This window comes from Passer domesticus, chromosome 2 (assembly GCF_036417665.1).
Source record: "Passer domesticus isolate bPasDom1 chromosome 2, bPasDom1.hap1, whole genome shotgun sequence".
Taxonomy (NCBI): Eukaryota; Metazoa; Chordata; class Aves; order Passeriformes; family Passeridae; genus Passer; species Passer domesticus.
In genome coordinates this window covers 105,774,166-105,800,662 of record NC_087475.1, presented here as the reverse complement: position 1 = coordinate 105,800,662, position 26,497 = coordinate 105,774,166, and the positions used below count along the sequence as shown (strand labels likewise).

The 26,497-nt window shown below is 36.0% G+C and overlaps 1 protein-coding gene across 7 annotated transcripts in view; it reads right to left on the bottom strand.

The window, feature by feature from the left end:
• Positions 1 to 26,497, bottom strand: part of STXBP5L (syntaxin binding protein 5L) — a 185,074-nt gene that overhangs the window by 95,757 nt on the left and 62,820 nt on the right. For all 7 annotated transcript variants that reach the window (XM_064410300.1, XM_064410301.1, XM_064410306.1 and 4 more), the window contains exons 3-4: positions 22,182 to 22,263; positions 20,076 to 20,176 (exon numbers count right to left, since the gene is read on the bottom strand). In XM_064410300.1, the coding sequence (XP_064266370.1) occupies positions 20,076 to 20,176; positions 22,182 to 22,263 (183 nt within the window). The remainder of the gene's footprint in view (positions 1 to 20,075; positions 20,177 to 22,181; positions 22,264 to 26,497) is intronic.

Below are 26,497 nucleotides of genomic sequence, written 5' to 3'. Positions count from 1 at the left end.
CATCTCCAGGAAAATAATAAAAAAGAGCATGAAACAAAACAGGGCAATCCTGCCTGTTGATATTAAGGGCAGGACAAAAGAGAAGTATCACCTGAGCACTGAACTAAGTCTATCTATCTCCATGAGTATGTAAATTGCACTTTGACAGCCTTCAAGACTCTCAAGTAAAGCTTTCTTATATCCTTTCTCAGAATAAGCACATTATCCAGTCAAACAGAGTTTTATGGACATCAGTGGGATGAGTGTTTTGCACAACAGAAATATAATACCATAATTCACAGAAGAAAACATTCATTTATTTGCCATCTGGAAGAGCAAGGCCTTAGATAAGAGCATTTATCACAACTGAACTACCACACACACATTGAACCCTACACTCATTACAAAGTTCTGCATTAGCTTGGAAAGATGTCATGACAATTTCTTATGATAATACATAAAAGTTTTCACAGATGACAAATGAGTATGTTCAGGTTACTTTTATATGATATAGATATTACATACACTAAAACAAAAATAAATCTATATGAGATGAGAAAACATTTGCTACTAAAACGTAAGTGAATGCATGCTACCTACAGAGATTGAAACTTAATCCAACCTTATGGTACAGACTTGTAAATTTTGACAAAAAAACCCAGGTATTTTTCTTGGTATATCATAAGTTATTATACTTATCACCCAGTTCCACAAACAGGCTATTTCTGGCTTTTATATACAAACTTGATTTTTTCTTTTCCTTAGCACCTTCAACCACCACAAAAGTACATACAGTATTTAAAACCATGCGTATTAAAACATTTCATTCTTATGGCAATTTTTCTGAATTTATTATAAAGGAGTGAGAGGGGTGTTGCCAATCTTTCAGTAATTTGGCTCTCTCAGTCAAGTAAAGTCCTCTGAGTAAAGCACTTACTACTCTTTAAGGAATTGTTCAATAATTATACAAATGAAATATACTGTGTGTAATGGTTCCCTGTAAAGTACTCTCAACAAACAAAAAGGTTCCAAACAGATTATTCTCAGTATTTGCATATTCTGTAGTTTTCCAAGTACCTAATAAACTGTCAGTACATTTAATGCTAGATTCATTCAAGTGAGGAAAATTACTTTTTTTTGTAGTTATGCATCACACTGGATTGAATACAGCTGAAATATGGAGTCTTCACATTGTAATTTATGGAGAAAATTATTGTGGAATCTTGGAACCCAGAATAAGGCTCACCCTTCACAGAAATCTTGTTTTGTTGATTAAAGTGAGACCTAAATATGAGATAGCCTTTGCTCTGTTCATACAGGGCTGAATTTTACCATCAGTTGTCTAATTTTGGCAATAATTCTGGAGCCTTTAGTGGAAAGAGCACCAGCTTTTGCAAGAGAATTGCTTTGAGAATGGGAGCTATATGTTAGAATGCATAACTGAAAATGCCTTCAGGCAGCAACATAATACTGATATTGTGGGTCTGTCAGACCAACAGAAGATCCAACAGAAACAACTGCAGAAGGCATATGCCAAGTACATAATCTTTAATAGAGTTCAAGCCATGAGCTTTATTCTTCTGCTCATAACAGGTGCAGGGGACCATTTGCCCTTTTGGCTTTATAGCTTCAAATGGAAAGGTTTTTTTTCACATCTTTCCTCATCCTTTTCATTTAAACTAAAAACCTCTCTTTTGCTTTCTCTTCTGGTGCATCATTTCCTTCACTTCTCGTTAAATTCATATTTAGTCCATTTTTTGTTGTTGTTGTTTCATTTCTTTCATTTCTGTACTATCTCTACTCTTCTTTCTTGCACTGCAAAGCATATGGTGCTTCGTTAGGTCCCAGCCCATAAAAAACTTCCCTAGCTAATAAACCCTCTTAAACACTTCATGTTGCAGATAACCCAACACTTGTTTGCTGTAAACTGTTAAATTACAGGAAAAGAAGATAATTTTGATTTGAAAGTGTTGAAAACGTAGCTGTCTAGTCACTGACAAAAAAATCCTAAGTTCCAAAGTGAGCCCTACTTGACTTGAACACGGCTACTCCAAATCCTTGCAGTAGTGTCACCAGACTAAGCAGGTTCAAGTCCACCAAGGACAATGCTATTTTTCAGTCCTCTCTTAAATCCAAGCATAAGCCACTACAGGGTACTGCAGAAAACTTGATCTCCCATGTGCAAGAATGAATTCAACCTCTTGATTATGAATAAAGTTTCAACATCACCTCACACACTGTTTGAGGCTGCTTTGGGCTGCTTTTCAACCTTTTCAAGATTTACTCCCTCCTCATAATCTCTAGGACACACTGCCACAACAACCAACAGACAAAGTGGGTGTCTGCATTCTCATATGTTGCATGTCCTCCGTCTGCCTGCCTTAGTTTTAAAATTTCAAGAACATAATGCTTTAAGCACAAGGTCCTACAGCAAAAGAAAAATCAGACCAATGTATTAACTACTAAAAAGTAGTTAGGCCAAAAGCTACTTAAATCTTAGACTTAATATCTTGCTGGTCTATCTGAAATCCCAGATACTACTACCAGTCACTGCTAGGGCTGGATGCACAATATGAAGGACCAAAAGAGAATTAGGTATTGCTGAAGGATGGGGGAAAAAAAGCACCACAGCCATGCCTGTTTTCTTAAGCGCAGCTACTTCCTCTTAAATAATTTCATTTTGTTCTGCCAAATTTATGGGACAGTCAGGTAAGAAAGTATCCTGCATGTTCTTTCTTTCACAAACTACCCTATGAAAGTTTATTGTTTACCCAAACTGTTATTAAACATTATGAAATGTCAAATTATGAAATGTATAAATGTCATTATGAAACCTTTCACAATGTGTGTGCTTATAAGAAAATAGAACTCCTTAAAGACAATCCAGCTATGTAACAAACCTATTAGAGCATGGGGATTACTAGCATTTTAATACAATATATTGCCAGGCTTCACCAAACAAAGCCATATGATTTTCATATTCTTTTAAAACTCTGCACTTTTCTGAAGTAGTTTTATTTTACATTATGCAAATTAATTTCAAACTGCTTTATATATTATTGGCTTTTCACTTCTACAGAAAATATTAACTTGACTTTGAGGCTTGCAAGCTTTGAAGCAAGACTCAGATTTTTAATGAACATCTTCCATCTCAGTAAGTACTGAAATTATATAACGATTTCTTCAAGAGAAAACAATGAAGTCTCATACTGTAGTTTTCACTGGGGATGAAAGGTATTCTATTATATGACTCTATTAGTCACATATCCCACAAGCAAATTAAGATGTCTTTTGATGCCATTACAAAAATGAGTCAATAAGCCAGAAAGAAAGAAAGGCTATTTTTCTTCTTAAGAAGTTAGGGGTTGTACTGAATTATGTCAGTATGAAGTGCTTCTGACAAAGTTTAATCAGATTGTCAATCTGATTGAGATAACATGCAACAAAATTAAATGGAAACTTGAGGATTTTCTCACTGTTGATCACTTAACAGAAAGTCAGCCAGAAATGTGGATATTGTACGTTCTTAGCAGAAAACCACAACATGAATCTTATTGATCATTACAAGAAATAGCAAGAAATTGACTAATTGATTCCAAAAAAGGTGTTTATATTCTGCCTGAACTGTCTGAAACATTGTATCATTTTTTTCCAAATGACAAGACAGGATATAGAATATCCTGTAGGATACAGTAATATTTTAAAAATCAAGAGGTACTAACTGAGCCACTTAGATCAGAATTTAGTAAGGAAAGCTACTTTGCTAAGATCCTAAAACATACCTCATGTAAGTAATTAAACATATTATTTACATAAATTATGTAAGTAATATAACAGATATAATGGAATAGTTGAAAGAGGCACTGTCAAGACATTGAACTTTATTTTGGAAAGGAATATATTCTGACTAGCAAATCTTGAAAAGGTATATTTTTCAGAAAATCTCAGCACTCCAGAGTCTAACAACCATGGCCAGAAACTCTGCATATTAGTAGAATACTACAATGTTAAAATAATTTAGAATGCTATAACCTCTACAGTATTAGTAAAACTCTCAGATTACTTAAAATCATCTTTATTATGTTAATTGTATTTGTCTATGAAAAAGAAAAGATAATTTTGAGAATGCTTCTTTCTAACTCTGCTTTGTTATTTTTGTTTTTCTATTTTTAGCATGAAAAGTTTCCTGGAACACTATTGCTGGTGGTGAGTGGGGAGACCTGCTGAAGGTTGGAAAGTAAATTGCATTTTTGTCAAAATGAGAAACAGTTATTCCAATTTAATTATTTAGTCGTGCATTCATAGACATCAAAACTGCAGTTAAATTTACATGATGGCTTTTCCCTTTATACAGATAATCTTAAATATGAACAAGTATAGAAACTGTGTATTCCTTATGCCCTGCATTGACTGCCAGAGTTCTGTTTCTATAAGTTCCTACAGAAAAAAATCTCATTAGCTTGAACTCCCTTTCAGAATCCTACCAAAATAATCTACAAAGTCCAGGTTTGCAGGCAATATGGAAATCTCACAAATTTACAGGAAAAGAGGGAGGTAAAACATGAAGGAGCATTAACTGGGAACATGAGTAGCTGACAAGAAGCAAGCCCAGTAAGACACACCAGTCATGGTCCTGGCCCAGCCTTCTGCTCTCAGTGACTCCTAAGGGACTGCCACTGCCATCCACCCAATTACCAGTGAGTTGACCCAGCAGGGATGAATTCTATGACAGAATTCCAGCTGCTGGGAAAGTTGATCACCTTCTTAAGATAGTTAAGTCTATCAGAAGTCTACCTTTTCACTGCTGTCATTATGGCTTTTTTTCCTGACTCCAAGGACTTTCTCTAGCATCCTCTGGTGCTTCCAGTACCTTCCACTAATTTATGCTATTTCCTTCAGCTGGTCATTCCCAAGAGCTGTTCTCTGGGCTCTGCCACCTGATAGACTGGGCAGCATCCCTGGTACTTGCCAATGACTGGCTGATGTTATGTCAGGTCCTCTTTCAAAGCAGCTCTTTGAAAGGATTCCTCTAGAGAAGAATCTATGGCTTGTGCAGCCTTCAGTGTATATTCACTAAAGGGGAAAACCACTGCATAAGCCCTTCCCTTCCTTACTGATTTCTGCAGGATTCCTTCACTCCAACAAAAAAACTACATCTGCTGAGGGGGCTTCATGACTTTGTATCAGTCCTCTTCTCCCTCCATTAGCAAGCACAGATTATTTCCACACAATTTATTTTCTTCCCTCATAGTCCCTTAATATTTTGTAATTTTTAACAAAAGTACTACCAGACTCATCTAGTGCTCCTTCCTTCATCAGCGATTGAAAGTGGACTGAAGTAGCTTCTGGCTAGCCAGTATTCTCAGAAAGTGTAAGGTTACTTTTCCATCAGTTTAGTAGAGGATAATCAAGCTGAGACTATTGCTTTAAGTCACAAAATGGACACCGGAAGATTTGGACAGATATTCAGGTGAAGTACTTTGTAGCTGACCTGAAGTGCCCAAACAGAAGCACAGGTTAAAGCTACTAACAATGAAAGAAATTAGTTTTTTCCAGCAGATCTAGCAAAGGATGTAAACTATGAGCTATTTGGCCTCTGGAGGTATTTAATCTTCTTCCTGCTCTATATATAAATTTGGAGCTCATCAGCACTGTAAGACATGTAACAATAAACATGCACAATAGCAGCAATTCATGCAGTCTGCCATCCACATGATGTGTTTTCAGCAGATGGCTGTGCAGCTCCCCAGATAGATGTGAACTGGGTCTGTGCATAGTAATAACAACATTTCCTCTGCTACAGGGGGTGATGTCATATACCAGGAAGCCCTAGGAAGGCAGAAACCCAAGATGAATTCCATTATTGAGAGTTCCAATGTTTAACTTCAACTCTCGTTTTAACTTGCAGAGTATGTGAAATCTGTAGGGCCGATGCAAGAGCACAGGAAATACTTTAAATTACCAACTGGCTGACTAAGAGTCAAACGAAATAGAGAGCAGTTCAATACTTCTGGAGAGTTCCTTCCTTTCAGGGTCTTGGTGATACTAATCACAACATGAGTATTTCTCCTATTCACACTAGATTCTCCAAATACCATATAGGACAATTTCAAAGTTTTCTAGGAGTCCTGCACACACAGATCCTAGCAGAAGGTGAATGAACCAAACATAGCTTTGAGATTGATACTCTCAAAGCCATGTTTTTTTTAAAAATGTGTTCAGTTTTGATTTAAAATGAGAAAAATCTTCTCTTTCACATATATTTTCTGCTAGCAACAGTCAACCTTTATTTTGAATTAAAATCAGTTGATTTGTCTTATTTTATGTTTTAATTACTTGCATAGAAGAAAGTGAAGTAGAGCTAAAAACACACTAAACATAAAGTGCATTGCATCCTGGTGAGAGCATAACATGGGATAAACCCCACTCTGTTATTTAGGAATATCTGGACACAAGAGGAATATTAAGGCAAATTATATTCTCAAAAACACTGCATTAACAATTCTGTCTCTGGATTTTTTCCAGAGTCTTATACAGACTGCTCAAATATTTGTTGTTTTAAGACTATACTGCATCCACTGCAAATAAAGGTGATGACAGGACTGGGTAGATGAAGAGGATCTATCTAATGAGAAATGTAAGAACTAAAACTTAATTGCATTTTTTCACCAAATACAGAGCTGAATGTGACAATTCTGTTTATAACTACTCAGTGAATCATCTCTACCAATAAATTCTAAGTTAATAATGAAAGTCACAAACTATTTACAATTAAAAACTGTGAAAAAAGGAATAATCTAGCTGACAAACCACTGTTCATTTCCTGACTGAACACCCAATACCTGCAGACAGTAGAATCACCTGAAGACATTACTTGAGCTTATACACACCTTATATCTGTAGAGATCAACGTTTTAAAGAAGACAGTAAAATGAACTGCTTTACATGAGGCAATCTAATACATGTTCCTTACACAGAAACATAAATTAAAAATGGAGTCAAGGCAGTGGTAACAGTTACTTAAGAAGACTTCCACTTCCCAATGTTCCTTTCAAGTTTTGGCATCTCAGACTATTCATCTTACCCAATCAGTCCAGAGAGCAGTTTTATTTGTCTCTGTTTTATACTGGTTTAGATACAAGTATTCATCACAGTCACTGCTGCTTGTACAACAGCAAAATTTTAATTTGAGGATTGGAATGTAAGAAATGAACCTCAGAGGTTCCTCTCTTCTCTTTAATACTGATTTAATCTGATTTCTTCAAATTAACTACCACTTGAGCTAGAACAAATTACTATAAGATACCTCTTGATTTAAAGATTTTCAGTGATGGGAGATTCTCCACAAATGCTGAGGTACAACAAATCAGGATTCCACCTCTAAACTATAATTTCAATACAAATTATCCTAAGAAAAGTATACTTCTAGCTATTTGTGAACATCCTACATATAATTAAGACATCTTCCTCTCCTCCACCCCCACTTCAATTTCTGCAAATTCTGTGTAGAAGAAATGTTAAGAAAACATTGTCACTTTAGAGTTTCATTTAAGGCCAAGAGGCTTAAATAGTACTGAGATGTATAACACAGTTATTTATTTTGACAAAGCAAAAAAGCTTATACAGCTATTTTCCATCAAATTATTTAGATATGTCATCTGGCTGGTGGTCCACTGCTGCTTTCAAAGTGTTTAAGAGACAAGCATTTTTCATGGTGTCCCTTACCTGAAATATTATACATAAGAAACTTACAAGAATAAGAAACAGGGATACAAGAAGCACAAAAAATCCCCAAACCCAAACCGTAAAGTTTTAAGAAATGCAGCATGGAACTATTTCTTTCTCAAGATATTTTGGGTTTGTTCCTTTTTTTCATTGGATCTATTGGCACATTCTGAAGCATTCTGTTTTTTAGAAATTGGGACTGATCATTATTCCTTTGAAGTGTTAAAAATGAAAATACACAGTTCAAGGTAAAGCACTATTAATAGTACATTCTGTCTCTTTTTTCCCTTCTCTTCTGTTAAAAAAATTGAGAATAAAGGTGGGCTGTTCCTGTGTTTCTTCAAAAGCCAGAACTTTCTTTTTAAACCTTCTGGACAGGGGAAATAACCCTAAAAGCCTGAAGTTAGGCCCATTCTTGACTTGTGAGCTTAGTATTTAAAATGACTTTGCAACCACAACTGTAGTTAATAGCTTACAGCATTTAAAAAACACTTGTTTTAAGCAATGCTCATGTCAACCACAAAGGACATCAGTGTAGCAACATTTGTAATGGGTGTATGAACATTTGTAATGGGTGTCAACATAAATTATTCACAAGCATTTAACTCAAAAGAACCTAGAACAAATCAGAAAAAGCATGTTAGGAAATACATTAGATGCATTCCATTTGATTAAATTAGTAAACCCAGAGACTTCCCTTGAATGAAGAGTTAATTTATGTATTTAGATAAAATCTCATGAGCTTATTATGAACTCTTTACAAGAACAGTCAAAGTCTACAGCATGCCATAGGACCTTTGGTTTTTCCCAGTTTTATTTCTTTTATTTCTTTCTTTTATTTACAACTCCACAGAAGGCCACCCTGGCCTGTCCAGCATGCCATAACACACACAGACAACTGCAATATGACTTCCTGTAAGACACAGGCACCGATATTCCCATCCTCAATAACTCCAAGGCTATCTGCACTAGCACTGCAGCAAGTCATGGGCATTACTGAAGCTCAAGAACAACTTAGAAGTCACTCTTGAAATCCCGGTGTGCAAGGGGATGGACAGCTTTTGTAGCCTGTGCTACGGATAATTTGTTTCATTTTCAGAATGACAGAAAATTACCTTCCTTCCTCTTGGGCAAATGCACAGCAAAGAGACACGCTCTTTTATCAACTCCCTTGTATGGTTTTGACTGCAAATTCGTTGGAGTGTCCTACCTGTAGGAGCAGGATCACTGACTGTGACACTTTCTCCCTGCCTAGATCTTTAGTATTACACAACAATAATGCCATGGATCGAACAGGTGTAACATGAACACTTGGTCCCAAGAGAAAGAGATAAGGTTTCTATTCCTTAAATAGAAAAAGATGCTGGAAGAAACCAGCATACTTTTCATTGACTTCTAATTTGCTTCTGATGCTGACTCAAGGTCATTACACAACAAAAATGAGAATAAAAGTTCCACAAAATCAGTGAGGTGAGCAAATTAATGAAACAGGGGCGGAAAACAGACTCTTGCTCTCATCTTCAGGGGAAAGACAATGTACATGATTTTTCTCTTGTCTACTGGCTTGTGAAATCACTATTTCATATTTGTAATGCCTCACTTGTCCTTCATAAATTTCTTTGAAGGTTAAGTAAAAATGGGGCTGTAATACCAAACACAGTGACAGTGATGGGCAATGCAGAGCACAGTAAGAACCACTAAGTCTCTTAGCAATGAAAGAAAGCCAAATAACAAAGGCTGGAACAGGAGGATGATGTTCCCAAAAGAAAAAGGTTTTTATGTATTTATTTCATTTATTTTGTAGCATCTGCATTAAAAAATCCCTAACACCTAAGGGTAGAGTTTCTCTCATCCCTTCACCCAACACTGAATACATAAAACAAAAATGCAGTTTTTGGTTTTCAATCTCATAGTTCTAAAAAATTAAATTGGGACCTAGCTCAAAGATGAAAGGTTGAAACTTGTCTTTTGTGTAACAGCTTGACTTTCACAGAGCTGTTAGAAAAGTAAACTAAAGATATGTTAGTATTTCACCCTCTGCTAGCTGCAGCATACACAAATCTGTGTTTATCATACATTCTTACTAAAATAAGTTTAAACCCAATTTTATATCAATATCAATCAAGTTATTTTGAATGACACGCTAAAATCTGGATAAGACTGAAATACTGAAATTGACTTCAAAGAAAAAATAATTTTACATGTGTATGCTTTTTCTTTGTATGCATGCTTTTTTCCTTAACAGCTTCCATCAATTAAAATCATGTAGACTTATTGGAGACCAGCTGTTCTCATTTGTTGCGCTTCAGTAGACAGGGACTCTGTGATTAATCGTCCTTGTTTTTCTGCAATCTGCAGTCTCTCTTCTCTTCCTGCTCATGTACTGTTTAATGATATAATCTCAACACTGACATTACTAGCTCTATTTCTGATTTGCTGGAATAATGCCCAGAGTTTATTGTGACAGAAGGAAAAGTATCCTAAATCATTGCATTGGGTCCTTGCTCGAAGCTGACATGTGTCTGGGCAGGAAAGAGGTGGTGTGTTTTCCAAGAACCAAATTACTTACTGCAACTGAATGGGTGCATGTTCTTCACTGCTCTAAGATATGACTGGAAATCTAATATAACAAAGGTCAAAGGAAAGACCCGAACAGAACTCTGAAAGATGTCTCAAAACTCTAATTTGAAAACTTCCAAATAGAAAACCATGTAATTCCCATATCTATGTTATAACTGTAACAAGAAAATTCCGATTGATAGTGTAGACTGTTTATGCTGCCTGAACTTGCACACATTTTAAAAGACTTTTTTTTTCCTTGTTGTGTAATATGATGCATTTTTGTATTATAGTATTGGGCCTCTCATTTGTTATGACTGAAACCACAAAACAGCTGTTCAATGCATAGTTGTGAGTATATATTTTAAATTTTGCTATCCAAACCTGGCCTCAGAACAATTTGGCAACATAGCTGCTATGTGAAAACATAACATGTTACCCTGTGTTTTCTCAAAAATGCACAAATCTACTGACAAAAATGCTTTGTTTTTTACAAAGCATTAGAAACAACCAGCATGCTATCATTATATGATGTAAGGTTTATCAGCATATAGCAACCTTATGTGTCTTGCTAAGGAATCTTTTCCAGGAGGAACAAACCCAGACAAACAATCACATGTGGCCAGGTGACATAAACCAAATTTAAATAAACCAGGACATGTTTTTCTTCTCTATTGAAGGAAAAACAAAACCTCACAATGACTTTTTTTTAAAAATGGAATTTTGAACAGATGTTTTCTTTCTCAGAGAAGTAATAGGAGCTACAGAGAGTCCCAAAGAAAGATGTAGATTGGAAACGTGGGGTTTGTCAGGTAAGAGGGCCCTGTGCTGCTGTTAAGTCCTCAGGTAATTGTGCCAGCTACACGTTTTTCTCCAGCAACTTTATGGGCCATGATGGTTTCATGTTTGCACATGTTAAGTGATTGGTTGTAAGTCATCTTTCAGGGGCTTTTTGCCCTTCTGCTATCAAAGACACCTGCTAACTCAAAGTGTAATTCACATGTAGCATATTAGGCATTTTGCCCTCAGAGAAGTTGTTTCACAAACACATATAACAGCAGATACTGGGGCATAATTCATTTAAGGAGTTTTTAAACTGAAATGAAACTGATGATAATAGTACTGGCAGAATCCTGATGGACTAAAAGTTACTTTGGGGAAAGACTGTAAAAGCCACCATTTAGAAAGAACAGAGATTCTTAAATTCAAGTTTGGATCTGGATATAAACAGAGATCCTTCTAATGTTCTAGAATGAAAAATATGACCAGGACTTCTGTGATCTTTGTTTAGAGTGACATTTACATTCATGTAATTTAAGCATAAAGAAACCAAACTGGTTTTAGAAAAGCCATCTTAAGCACTTGCAGAACTTTTTCTGCAGTGGCACCAACTCTCAGATTGCATTACAAATCCCACCCAAAATGGTAAACATAAAAAACTAAACCTGATAAAATTAAACTAGGTTGTTATCTCTGATGTTCTGATTATAATGTTATTACTACTTGTTCACCTGTACTTAAAAATACACACTAACCAAGGTTTGGAGTCCTTCAAGATGTTTTGTCTATCAAAAGGAAAAAATTTGAAAGTTATAGTGAAATATGGAAGGTAGGTTCACCAAAGGTAGGCTATTCCAGAATATTCCAATTATAGGAAATACAGCATATGTCAATATGCTCAATATGGCACTTATAAAAAACATCACTATAAATGCCTATTTTACACCTGGTTTCAGTGCCAAAGGGATTTTTTTACTGGATATTTGAGAGATTCTCAAGAATTAGTTTTACAGCTTTGTAATTTCACAAGCGATCTTGGTACTAATACGAATGAAACGTCTGAGGGACACAATATCACAGAGAAAGGACAATCTGCATGAGTAAAGTACAAGAAATTGAATTAAATTTAAAATGCGAAGGGCACAGCCTCGAACTTCAAAGAACTTCCACTTTAGGGTTAGAGCTCTTGATACAGAATAGATGAAAAAAGAGAATTTCAATTTTGCTTGTCTTGCTTTGCTTCCACTATTAAAGGCTTGCACTGAAAAGCAGCACATTCCCTGCCAGCTAGATATACATCAGGGAAGAAGTGTAATGGGTGTATTAGTCAATCACAGCAAGACCACAAACACTGGTAAGATGAAGCCACATGAAAGGAAGATGCCATTTTTGCATGCATCAATAAACATATTCCTGCAGAGATTACAAATGAAAATGGTACTGTCAATGGCCACAGCACAGATGGGACCCTATCTAGAGTGTGTTTCCTTGATGAATCATCAGCTCAGAGAGAACTGATATGAGGAAAAAGGCCCAAAGAAAATAAAAGTAATGAAGACAAAAAACTTATAAAGGAAAACACAGAATCTTGATTTTTTGTAGTGAAATAAAAAACCAAACCAACATGGAACAATTTTCCTGCAGAGCAAACAGTGGATTTCAGCTCGAGTAGTTAAATACCAGTGTAAGGCCCTGGCTGGGGGACTGCTGGATGTGGAGGAGTTGGTGATCCACACACGAGTGACCCCAAGCAGGCTCTCCAGGGGCCGCATGAGCAGCGCGGTCTCCAGGCAGCGCGGAGCTGCACGCACCCCTCGGAGGCTGGACAGACCCAGCCAGCTTGTTATCACTAAGAAGCCTACAGGCAGCTCCCTCTTGGTGGCTGCACCAACAGTGCAGAAGGAAGTTTTAGTGTTAATGTCCTTTCTGTTTGATAGCAGGAATAATACACACAGCTGTCTACTTAAAAGAAAATCCTGCAATAACTTGGATGACAAAAATGGAGTGACACTTTCTATGGATGGGATACCTGTTGACTGAAGGCCTGTGTGATGATGCCCAACTCAAGGTTCCCAGCATCTACAGGGATGCAAGATCCCCTGTGCTCTTCTGCCATTCTTTGTAGTGCTAGTTCTAATAAATAGCATTTTGAATACTAACTTCTAGGGCCTTGAGGGCCTGTCTTCCTGGGATCATAAGGGACCGGCAAAACCTTAATGTATGTAAAAACATCATCAGCTTGTTCATTTAAGAAAGGGAGGTATATGAGTTCTCTGGTGTGCAACTGAGGGACCCAGTCCGAGCAGATCCCTTCAGCTTCATTCCACTAGAAGGCTCACATGTTTATCAAAAAGAAAATTTTAAGGATCAATTGAATTTTCATTCTATTTCAGTAGATTGTACAGTCTCAAAAATCTATCACATCAAACCTGTTGATTCTTGATTATCAATGAGCAAATCTAATTTTTGTATTTTTGCTTTTTGCTGATTGTTTAGCTAACCTGTGTTGAAGACAAAAAAAACCAAAAAGCTTTTGCTTGATTTCTTTTTATAACCAAGACAGCCTTCATTTCAGCTGGGTTGCATGACACTTTCCAGGATGAGCTCATGGCTCTCATTGATTTTACACATCAAGTGCACTACAAAATTTTCCATAACATGATATAACATATGAAAAAAGATTGGGGTTTTTTGGTTTGATTTGTTGGTTTTTGTTGTTGTTGGGGGTTTTTTTTCACTTTTTTGTGGTTTTGTTTGGTTGGTTGGTTTTTAGATTTCTTTTATTTGCCTGTTTGTTTTGTGGGGTTTTTTTAAACAGAGAAGCAGAGGCATGTGGTAAATAAATACATTAATAAGATTTGGGTCAGTCTCACTGAATAATCTTTCCAGCCTTTTGTCTTTCAGGAATCTTTTCAAGCTCAAGAATTGCATGAAAAAAACATTGGGTTTTAAACCCTTGAGCACCATTCCTTCAAAATTGACAAATGCTGATGCAAGACCATACTACTCATATAAAACCAACCAACCAACCAACCAACCAACCAAAAACTACTAAAACCAACCACAACAACAACAACAACAAAAAAAACCAAACAAAACCCCCCAGAAGAATGTTTTGTAAAATCTTCATCAAAATGTGGAAGTGAATGCAATCGCATGGCTTCTTTTGGTTTCCTCATTTTTTTCCATCATCAATCTGAGAAAATTTACATCCTTTCCAGAAACTGGCACGTTTTTATGATGAAATATTGCTTTATATTTGGATTCTATGGTTCTTTGCAATAGTTGAGTGCTAGACCACACCATGTAATCAGAATCTGTTTTGTTATATAGCATGACCGTGCAACTGTACAGAGCCTTGCTTGATGACAACCTCTGACTAATTTTAAAGTACATAAACAGAGTCTGCAGCTATACACTATTAACCAGGAGGTTCATTTATAAGCAGGCAAGCTATCACTGGAAACCAGTTTCTTGAACAGGCGGTGAGACAGAGAATCTGCTTTAACTAACCCACAAGTTCCCTAATACAAATGAACGCACACAGGTACTGCTGTGACTGCACAGCCAGTCACCAGTATTCACTCAATAGCCTCTTGCTGTCATTTTGATGAGGTTTATCTGCAAAGGAGAAAGTATTTAAAATGCTCTTAACACAGGGCACGAAACCCCGCAAAGATACAGTAAGGCAAATAAGATTCTTACTGTCAGGAAAGAATATAGACTCCAGAAGTTACCTTATTTAAAAACACCCATTTTTTGTTTTGGGTTTGGTTTGTTTTAATTTGCTTCCAAGCATTTGGAGTTATACTCTCAATCACCTTGTTCAAATACTGCAAGATCTCAACTGTAGGAGTCAAATTTCTAATTAATAGTCAGTTGCAGTTAACAGAACTGCTCTAAAAGTCGGTCACTTAAAAGGCTCCTCTTGCTCTGTGCCAGCATACCTTAACACTGAAGAAAGTGTTGAGTCTCAAAGCCAGTTACACAGATTGTGTCGCCTGGTGACTCCCCTCAGAAAGGCACTTGTGGCATTGTCATGGCATTGGTGCAGTGTGCATGCAGATGGATTTGAAGACCCAACCCCCTGTGTCACACTGTGCTCATGTGTGCTGCTGTATGTCACTGGCTAAGCTGCTGCAGCACTGTTGGCTCATTTGTCACACACCAGTCAGCAATGGCTGAAAGAAGAAAGAGAGGAGGGCTGTCCCCCGTGTCAGCCAACACACCTGAACCAGCTCAGCTTTGGAATGACAGGAGATGAACTGTGGTCATAAGTGAAACAAGCGCCTGCTGGCTTATAGGACCTGCATTTCACACCACAATCCTTGCTGGTGTTCCTACTCCAGATGCACTTATATTACATAGGAATCTGTAAGCTGTTGTATATTTAAAGCTGTTCTTGCTGAAGTCTGCTCTGATTATATTAAAAATAATGAAGATCTATAATAGTTTCCAGTGGTTTTGCTTAATCCTAATGTTCTTTGCAGCACATAGAGAGTGTCTAGTTCCAGCAGCTTGATGCCAAAAACTGATGCCTTGTGAAGGCTGACCTAAAACAGAGACTAGATGGAGCTAAAGAATAAAGTAGGTATTTATTAAGAGGCCTCAAATAGACCCAGCTTGGGCAGCACAACCCAAAATGGTCACAAAATGGACAATGGGTCCCAGGGTCTCACACTTTTATCAGTTTTGGTCCATTAGCATATTGGAACTAATTGTCCAATTACAGCTTTATCCCATGAAGTCCCATCCTTCTTGTTTTCTGTCTTTGGTCCACAGTCGTTTATGCTCTTGGGCCTGAGATCTGGATCACCTGTCCTTGGTCCCCAACTAGAGAAGGAATTGTTTCGTCTACATATTCTGTGGAGAGAGCTTACTATCCTCTAAGATGAAGCCTAGGCTTGCACACTAAATCAGAATAGATCCTGAACAATATAAAAGCCAAAACCTGAGGAATCAGCTGAGTTATTTACTTTGCCTAAAATGCCTACTGAAGATGAATCTGGCATCTCCTATGACATCAAGGAAGGAAAAAGAGGTACTAACATATGGAAGGTGTCCACAATTTTGACCTTCAGAAACACTGAGATAATTCCTATAGAATGTTTACAGAGTTTAAAATGTTTTACCTGTCTACCCTATTTGCAAAAGAAACCATAAATGATATATTATCAACCATATGCTACTGTCAAACATGTCTTTGAGAAACTGTCTTATCATTACAGCTCTTGGTATGGAGCCAAGCACTGAGACACATTGCTTACATTTGTATTTTCTTGAAAGTTCTTAATGCATTGTATTACATTCCAATTATAGCAATAGAAATCTAAGATGATTACTTAATATAAAATAAATATATACTTTTTGGCAAAAATGTAAAATTTGCTTAAGTCCAAAAAAGTCCAGAGCATTACACTGTAAAACAGAAAATATCTGTTTGCCATTAAGTCTTTTTAGTGTTCCTTCTACACTTGCTCCAAAGAGACACTTAGTAAAAGGACAGTGAATTATAAATCATTCTTGCTAGTTCTGCATCATCATTGCTTTAACAGTAAGTCAGAATAAGAAAAAACTAAATCTGGAGAAGTTGCAAACTCTGATTTAATGGCCATAAAGGTGCAATTTGCTAGTGAATTATTATTCATAAACCATTCAGTGTCTTAATACTGAATCTTACCTATTAAATCAAAGACTACTGCCTTTAAGGATTCTTTGCTCTTTTCAATATCCAAAGAAAAGAACAAACATTTAAACATTTTTACTTTTGTGGGAGGGAGAAAGGGGATATATGCATGTATGCACTTGGGGAAGCTTGACTCAAGTAATTGCAGAGACCTATACAGAAACACTGCTAAAGAGCAGATTTTAGTCCATTATCCTGAAATCTTAAATGTCAAGAAGCAGAAACAAATTGCAAATTAAGCAGTTCAACTACATGATGACTGATGCATTGTGAGTATTAGCCAAACACTTAAGTAACATTCATCTGTCTAACAGAAACTACCAGCTCTATGGTTCATGCACCATATACCATAAAAACCCATAATAAACTGATTCTACATGAAAGTTAACTAATCAAAGTCAAATAAAACAAGCATTTGGAATTATAAAATCATCTTTGTCATTACAAGCAGATAAAATATTAGAATTGAAATGCATTATATTGCATCACTTGAAGAAAATCTGCCATTTGTTAAAAAAACCCAACTAAACCAAACAGTAACAAGGAGACAAACATACTGGATGAATAAAACTAAAATTTTTAAAAATCCTGAAGAGAGACATGCAAATGGAAAAATTTGAAGGGTTCACATGTTCCATTTTCATAGATGAAATGCACCTGAACAAATATGCATTTGGCCCCGTGAAAGCTACCTAAATCTAAAATTAAGTTACATTATAAATAATCTTATAAGAACTAGCCTTTGACTTTCCTTATATGGCATATTTCAATACCTTACTATTTTTTGAAGACATGCATCAACATTTTAAACCTATTTTCTGTCAACAAGCATTTATCTCCATTTAAGAAACATTTAAAAACCAGCTTGTTCACTGGTTCACAAACTTAAGACAAAAAAATCTCTATTCAATATGAATCTTGCTTTCTCTTAACCTCTCACCCCCTGCAAGGGGAGAGGGGAGGATGAAAATACAGTATTTTTAAATGTTCCTAGAGTGAGGAAAACATTACCTTTTGGAAGCCACACCTCTGAACTTCTTGAAGAAAATAAATTCTGATCTTATCACTTTATCAGCTTCTCAAGTTCCCCTTATATCCATTCAGTCACAGATTTCATATAACTAAGGAAACCACTATTTCATTCACTATTTCTCTCACCATTCCATAATTTAGAGCTTCTGTTCTCTAACACCAAAAATATATTCAGAAAGAAATGAGAGTTCTCTTTTAGACTTAGCTCTATTAGGCATATAAACTGTCCAAACCAAGAGGGTTAATTAGAGCTTTAGCCTTACTTTTTTGCTACTTTCCCAGAGGCTTATGTTGAATTTTATATACTAAATGTGTAATTGAGCTTAGAAAATTGAAAGTTAGATGATTTAAAATAAATTTATATGGATGTAAAACGAAAATATAATAAAAATGAAGCAATTTCATTCGAAGCCAAGTGCTTGAATAATAATTTTTTAAAAAACCAACCAGAAGCTTAGAGCAGTGCTAGACAACCCTGAGAAGGAATGATGTGCCTACAATGCTATTTCTTCATATTTATGTAAAACTCTTTAAGAATGGACTTACTTCTTTGACAATATTATATTGCAGGATATTTGCCTCAGAGACTCTGATGTCCTAGTAAAATTATTTAAATGGCATCAATTGTTAGTTACACAAAATATACATTAAAGAACTAACAGTGTTTTTTTTGTTCACAGCTTACTAGATTTTGATAAAAGACAGTATAGTTAGCTATGCATTTGTTACAAGTAACTTACATTCTCAGATCCTACTTGCACCTCATTCAAAAATGTCATTAGAGAAAATTTGGTTTTAAGCAAATTTTCCAGTATTCTAAGCAACTTGCTTGCAAATATTTTGCTCAATGTTTTAGGGTGCCAGACAAAAAAGAAAATTAGGCAAGTGTGATGACAAATGTTTTGCTCTTAGCAAAGCACAAATACGCGTGAGTTTCTCTTAGCAAGAAATGCTGATAAAGTATTGACCAAGATAACAGATTAATATCTCTAAAGAGAAGGCAGAGATGAACAGAGGCTGCATTCTTATAAGCAATGATTTGTTAGGTTGTGTGCCAGATTGCTGGCTGAGAGAGCTTGACCAAGATGTACTGGAATAAATTCTATGATATTTAGATTTATCAATGACAAATTGTTCTCATCACTACCTGATGAGAATAACAAGATTCAAACATTTCACCATATATAAAAAAATAATTTAATGTCCAGAAGCAGCTAGAAATGCACACCTAATTTTTCATTTTCATCTTCCCTCACACAGTCCCAAAACACTTGATACACTTTTGCTATAGGCTATAAACTCATTGGAATCAGGCTGTATATTTCCTTCCCACTACAAATCATGCACCTCAGAGACATTTTAGTGCAAATATGATTTGTATCTGGATAATAAACAAGAAAGAAAAATGTATTTCCATAATAATTTTCAGACTTGCTGCAGCTAAAGATTTGATGAGTCTGCTCACTTCACAGCTCTGGTGAAGTAGTGGGACCTTTTCCCACTGCACAAGCAAATATATAAATATAAAAAAAAGTTGCTGCACCTTAATAAACACTGAATGCACATGCTAAAAGAATGAAAATATGAGTTAAATTTCCAGTTAAAAACAAATGTTGCATTTATGCACTGAATCTTGATCTCCTGACTACTGCCCTAATTCCTTAAGAGAAATTTAGATTTTTTTCTCACTATTAATAGATGTGCAGCACTGAAGTTCTCTAACATCATATCAGGTTTTATTTGGGTGACTACATTCAGATTGAAGTGCTCAGCTCCTGTTTGAGTTTAAAAATGACAACCACTCATTTAATCTATATTCAGTAGGGATTCCTACAATTAGGTACTGATAAAGTAAAATTAAGAAAAACGCTCTGATTCAGTTTACACTTACCAGAGTTTCCCAAATTCACAATCTATTTCTATTAAACTTCCAGTATTTTACAAAAATAAAATTATTTCAAGGTAAAGAAAATAATTATTACCCTCATACAGCCAGCTGAAGTACTCTGTGTATTACTGAACAACAGTTCAGCCAAAAGTGAGTGCTTGTATCCAGCCTGAAGAAAAAACTAATTACTGTTCACAGCAATTCATGCAAATAGAATTAAAATGAAGAACATTTTGGCAAAAAGAAGACCAAGATTTTCTAGTTCCGAGAAAGTTGCAAAAAGAGAAAATGAAGTTTTTAGAAACAAACCTGAAAGAAAAATATTCAAGGCAAAACTATATCCACCTGTAGAAAGGCAAAATGTATTATAAGAAATCCAGAAGTGTTATTTTTGTAATGAGATCTCTACTTTGTGTCCTATCTTACCTTTCTCTGTTAAATTTCAGAGAATGTAGAATAGCTGGTCGTTTCTGTCGGAGGTTCCACAAATGAAGTGCATCATCTGCACATGCACTGACCAAAGCACCCTAGAGCAGACACAAAATACAGCAACACGTAATTTTTCTGCAGGCTCTGTGTTATTCTTACGTGATACTCGCTGTTTAAGACCTGTCTGTAAAACTGACAGTTTATGAAAAATCATTCCTTTCGTATACGACAAAAATAATCTACCACAAATAATACAATTCAATCTGGCAAATGTAAACATTTTAAATTAGTACAAGATCAGACAAAGTTAAACTAAATCTTAAACTTAAAGTTTTGTACCAAGGTTACACAAGTCAAATCTCAAGTCTTTCCACATAAGCAGAAAGATTAACAAAATGGAGAAGAGACAACATTTACTTTAAAAATGAGTGTGAAAGATATAACTGAAGGGTAAAGGGATTAGTGCATACTCAGGCACATATGTGACAGTAGCTTAGTAGTCATATCAAGGTAAAATGAAAATTCAAAACTAGAACTGTGAGAAGAGGATGCAGATAAGAAAGTAGGGACAGGCAGCAAGAGGACAGGATTTAGGAAGCATTAAGAGATGTAGACAGAAGGATAGAGTCTTTATCACAGATCAGAAATACTCTGAAGACTGGGTCTGCATGTGGTGTCCCAAAAATGGTCACCTTTCAAAACTCATGCCTCTATCTGACTGACAAATTTGGAGTGAACTTTTAACTGCCTTTCTCCTCACCACAGAACACTGATGAATGTGAAAATTACCTGCAGGGGAAGCTCCCTACTGCTCCTGCAGTGGTTTGCCACACTTACACCTCAGATCAGGCCAGGCACAGATCTGCCCTTGTGTATGACCATCGCAGATTGCCCAAAAACAAGGTGATGCTTTATACTGAGAAAGGGCAAGCATGCAACTGGAAAGATTACTTCCTACAACCTATGACTGACTGATAAACTTCTCTAATCCTAGCAAATGTTCTTTTCAACATTGATCCATGCAAATAAACTATAAGGAGGTGAGACTTCCCTATACAGTGAATCCATACAGCCTCCATAGGAGACTTCTCTAATACAGTGTAATCCATGCTTTAATTCTGATCTCCCAGAGTCAGAAAGACTGTCCACCGCTGAAATCAAATTAATCCTATGTTTTTGGGGGTTTGCTGGTCACCCAATGAAAAGAAAGAATATTGATTCAAACTTTGTCCTTCCTGTTCTCATCCCTGCACTCCTCTTAAGAATTTCACTGGACTGTTTTACTGAACTCCCTCCTCAGTGTCCGTGGTTCAGTTACTTTCTCCAAATAGGTATAGGAAAAAATGAAATCTTTTTCAGGTTTAAAGAACTCATAAAACTAAAACTCCTCCTGAGAAGTTCTAAAATCTCCCCATTTACAAAGAGGACCTGCAATTGTCAAAAGTGTTTTCTTATGTTCATGGGAGAAAATTAATCAAAACTGAGCTAAGATTTGGCCAACTTCTAAAGTCCTCAAAAAAACCTCTCTGATTTGTACTCACCAGAAAGTCTTCTTGCCTATTTCTATCTTCAGAACCTTCTACAAAGAGCAAGCTATAATCTGGCATTGTTTCTTCATGTTATCTAAATTTGATTTTGACAAACCATTTAAAAAGACTGAGCATGATGTTTTGACTGATGATCCTGCAATTGCTTTTCATTGCTTTACGTAACAGCATATCCCCAACTATTGAGTTTTCAGCCAATAACCATCAATATATTTTGATAGAAAGATTTAGCTCATTTATTAATTTCTATTTGAACCAGAACTGTGCAGCATATTTAGCAACTTAATGGATTTTACATCATTTTACACACATTCATGTATTGATTGCCTTTTGTTCAGTACGTTAAACTGATGTATAGGAAGGCAATACTTTTCACTGAGTGCAGTCCCATAAATATTCTTCTAAAAGGCTGTATGTTGAAAGTCCTCTGGATGTACACCACTTATTTGTTGGCACAATTTGTCAATGGGAGAAGTTATATCACTCAATTACAATAACATGAATTGACTTATTCAACTAAATTTATACAGAAGAATCTGAGCAAATATGTCCTTACCTCATTGATTAAGAACTGGAGCTGCAGAACTGCAGCACCACTTTCATGTTGGCAGTAGCAATCAACACCAGGTCTGCCCAATCTGTTGTCATCAAAGTCAAGGATTCTAACATCCCTGTTATCACCAGAAGTAAAGAAGGAAAGAAAGAACTACCAATTAAACTCTAATTAACCTTTAATTAACCTCAATTCTTCTTGCTTTCTGTAAAACAAAAGAATTCATGCTGACATTCCACTATTCTAATTAAAGTACCAACATCAGCAGCCTGAAACACATGCAGTTGTGAGTGATCTGTTCTACTCTATTTTTTTTCCTGAGAAACAAAGTACATGAATTAACATATACATTTAGCAGGATGCATCTTAAATTTATTTTTATACATTATTGGTTTATATAACACATGAACATACCAAATTTTTGTACTTATCAAGACTAGACATATAATGAATGTAGTTTTTTATCTGTTCTCTTCAGGTCTTTTTCTGTGCATGCTAAATTGTCATCTCCCTAACCTAGAGGATGATGGTCTTTCTTATCTGAGTCAGAGACTTCAGCAAGAAACTGTTGTTCCAGAAAATTACTGACGATCAAAAATAATGCAAAAGGAGAAATATTAAATATATCATTAGCAGCCATATTGTGTAAAACATATGAAACACCACATATTAAAAATATCAGGATTATGATTAGAAACAATATTTTACAACATAGAGCTTGAGCCACTTGTAATATACAATATTATTAATATATTGTAAAACCTTGACCAAAAAAAGCCAACTGTCCACTTATTTTAGCTGCAGGTAAACGTCAAAATCTTTACTTCCCTTTTCACAGGAGAAAGATGTACAGTAAACCATTCTAATATTGGCCTCCAGAAAGTATAATCCATTAATTAGCAAATTTGAGGTTTAGAAGCTCCAAGTATGAAGCAATTGATCCTCCAACTGTTAAACAAGCAGCTTGATGGATACCACTTACCTTGAGACCTGAACTCTACTCTTGATTTTGTCAACTGGTCTAGTGGATAACTTTTGGGAAAGAAGTATTTTTTCTTACCTGAGCCTTCATTTCTCTATTTGTAAGATGGAGATAGAGTTTTATAAAACTGATGTTTATAAGTGAAAAATTGTATATAAAACAGCATAACTACATTACAGAACACCAAAGCAGAGAAAAAGAAATAACTCCATTTGCTGCTTGCTCCCAAGCTGTAGTCATGGACACAATCATATCTGATAAAATAATAAAAACCTGCATCTTTTAAACAACCTTTTCAAAATGGACAATAAAGATGTACTGTAGTCTATGGCATTTTCTAAGTGTTGATGGTAATCCTCTGGTCCATTCTGAATGACTGTTCTGTGGCACTCTTTTCTAACATTTAACAACCACTTGTAGTGTGAGACAAAGTACCAAAACCAACCAAGCAAGCCACCAACTCACCTGGGATTTCAAGTTAACTGGAACTTTTAAGAGATAAGTGCTTTCCTTTTAACCTGAGTTTAATACTCAGTACAAATACATGGCATTAATTAATGATTGTCCTTAATGAAAATTACAGCTGCATTGCCCTGATTAAGTGTGTGTCACGCTTCAGCATCAGTTCAGTATCACACTAAGTCAGTTTTCTAGGAAACATCCTAACAAAGTAGATGATTTCACTCAGCATATCCCAAACAAACAAAGCACTCTCCAAAAAATTCACATTTATATGCATCAGTGTTCACCCTGAAAAACAAATTACTAAAGTACTCACAAATTACTAAAATAAGAGAGAAATTGTGCTGTCTGCTTCATTCTGGCCAGTTGCCCTGAAGTGAGAACTGATGCTTAAATTGCAGCATTAGCACTGACTGCTGGTGGTTTTCAAACATTCTGGGAGCTGCAGTGAGGTCCTTCCAGCAGAAGGAGCTGAAGAGATATGATGACTTGGCACATGTTCTTGGCACTTGAGGCCATCTTCTGCAAATTCTGTGTTTTGCTGCCAAGCATGGAGAAGTACAACCTTACCTCATCAAATGTTTTCATAGCAGGGTATTACAACAGGACATACAGCAGAAGTACCTACAGTTCAGGCTTTGGACTGACTTTATTCTTTTTACTTTTGTTTTTCATTAAATGATGACTGCTATCAGGGGGAATGGAGTATCTCTGAGGATATTAAAAGGGGGGACCAATACATCTAAATACTGCAAAGTAGACACCATGGGTTTCAAGAATAAAAGCTAGTCACTATCTTCTCTCTTATCAGTATGTTGGATCTCCCAGGGGCCTTTAAAGCCATGCCAGATTATCCTAATTTATACATAAAAGGGAAAAAGATGAAAACTAAGTCTGGATGTCTTTTGGCATCTAGAGCGAAACAAGTAGAATTAGAATTATGTGCACCAAGCAGTGAAAGTATGACACTAATAACATTCTAAAAGAAAAGTGTTCTTTCTGAAAACGACACTTAATCCTGGTTTTAAGACCTGTGAGAGTGAAGTGGGATTTTTTGCTCTTCATTCACTTGTATGCAACATCTTTTCAATGAGTATTTCAACATCCTGATATTCCAAAGCTTATAATTACTTGGGAAAAAATCAGTTGCTAAGATGACTAATTTTAAATACTTGGATTCATCTTCCAAGATGCAGACTTCCATGACAGCATAATACATTAGTAACCAAGTATTTACACTCTCACATCCTGGAAATTAAACTTGTCAGTGAATGATTACATTCATGATGAGAGGTAACAATGACCAAATCTTTTCATAACATGATCTATGACCACTTTCCACAGCACCCCACAGCTTTTTTATTCCATGACTCATTTTTACTATGTGATACACACAGATCTGATGTGTCTCACTCTTCTCAGAGGTTAGTACTAATGGAATTCAAAGACTTGCAAGTCCTTGGTGTTCACTGAGAACCAAAACCAGATACTTCAGAACTGAATCATGAAGTTGAGGCCAGTGTCACTTGCAGCAGGTATTTAACTTCTTAGGATCAGAAGGGGATGAGGTAAGACATGCTTTCCTTCATTAAGACAGTGACTCTTTAGTAGTGTGAGATTAAATCTTTTAGCAATAACAAGGACTGCAGTGTGATTCATTCCTCTTTGCAGGGGCAGGGAAGTGAAGATACAGTGTCATAAAGAATCTCCTTCCAAGGCAGATAGCGGATATCTCAAGTAAAAAGTCCTAAATCACATATGGCACCTTTTTCAAAACCAAAACTCTTCCATAGAAGAAAATGACACCAAGCTATGTAAATAAGCAGCTATAATTTTTTTGGGTACTCAACTAACTTTTTCCATGACTAAGAACAATCTATGTACAGAAATGAACATTAGAGCAGAAACTACGGTCTGACATCTACTATTTTATTAAAATGATACATACAGAAATGGGAAATCTCCATTTACAGCCTTTCCTTTAAAACATTTGAGAATTGTGGGGTACTGCAAAAGTAGCATTGCTGCTCTGAGTCCTTGTCATCTGATCTGCACTGACTGGTACATGTTTGAGTAGGACTATGCAGCACCCTAGGAGCAGATGCTTGTGGGCTGGTGTTACTCCATTACATAAACCAACTTCAGAATTGACTTGGGGTGTAACTTGAATATAGGACAGCTTTTTCTTGCAGAAGACTTATATTCCACTGAATTGAGTGATTTATCAGTTTAAAAAGCACCAATGGATTTATCTAAATAGTCAAGTACTAGAATGATCAAAGAATTCAACCACACCACTGACCACCTAAACCAGCCAGAAGGTTTGTCAGTTGTGTCTGTGTCACGGGGCAGATCTTGTCAAAAGACAACAATTATGGAAACAGCACCTTTAGCACCTAGATTTGCAGGTCTGAACATAGCTATTTTCAGTTCCTGGAATATATATTTTTACAGTTCCCTCATGAAGTTTCGCCATATCTCAAGCACATTAATTTTCTACTAAGGACAGTGCATATTCTGGTACAAATAAATGCCACAGTCCTAAGTCCTAAATAAATGCCTAAGTCCTGAGTACAAAACTGGAGTTCTAACTGATTTTTTCTCTCTTTACATGAACCATTTTATATTTTGATTTCTGAAGTGTATTGCTCCAGTGTTTTGTTATCCTCACTATTAAGAATGTCATGCTATATGTGGAATCAATACATTAGCTTCAGTTTCAAGCTTTTGCATCTCATTACATCTTTTTATGCTAAATTAAATACCTTCATATTAGCAGAAATTTCCTGCTTTGAAAGCTGTATTTTATCGATCTTCTCCATAAATAAAAGCAAAAACTCCGAGCTCCTTTATTTTCATGTCACCAGCTATTTTC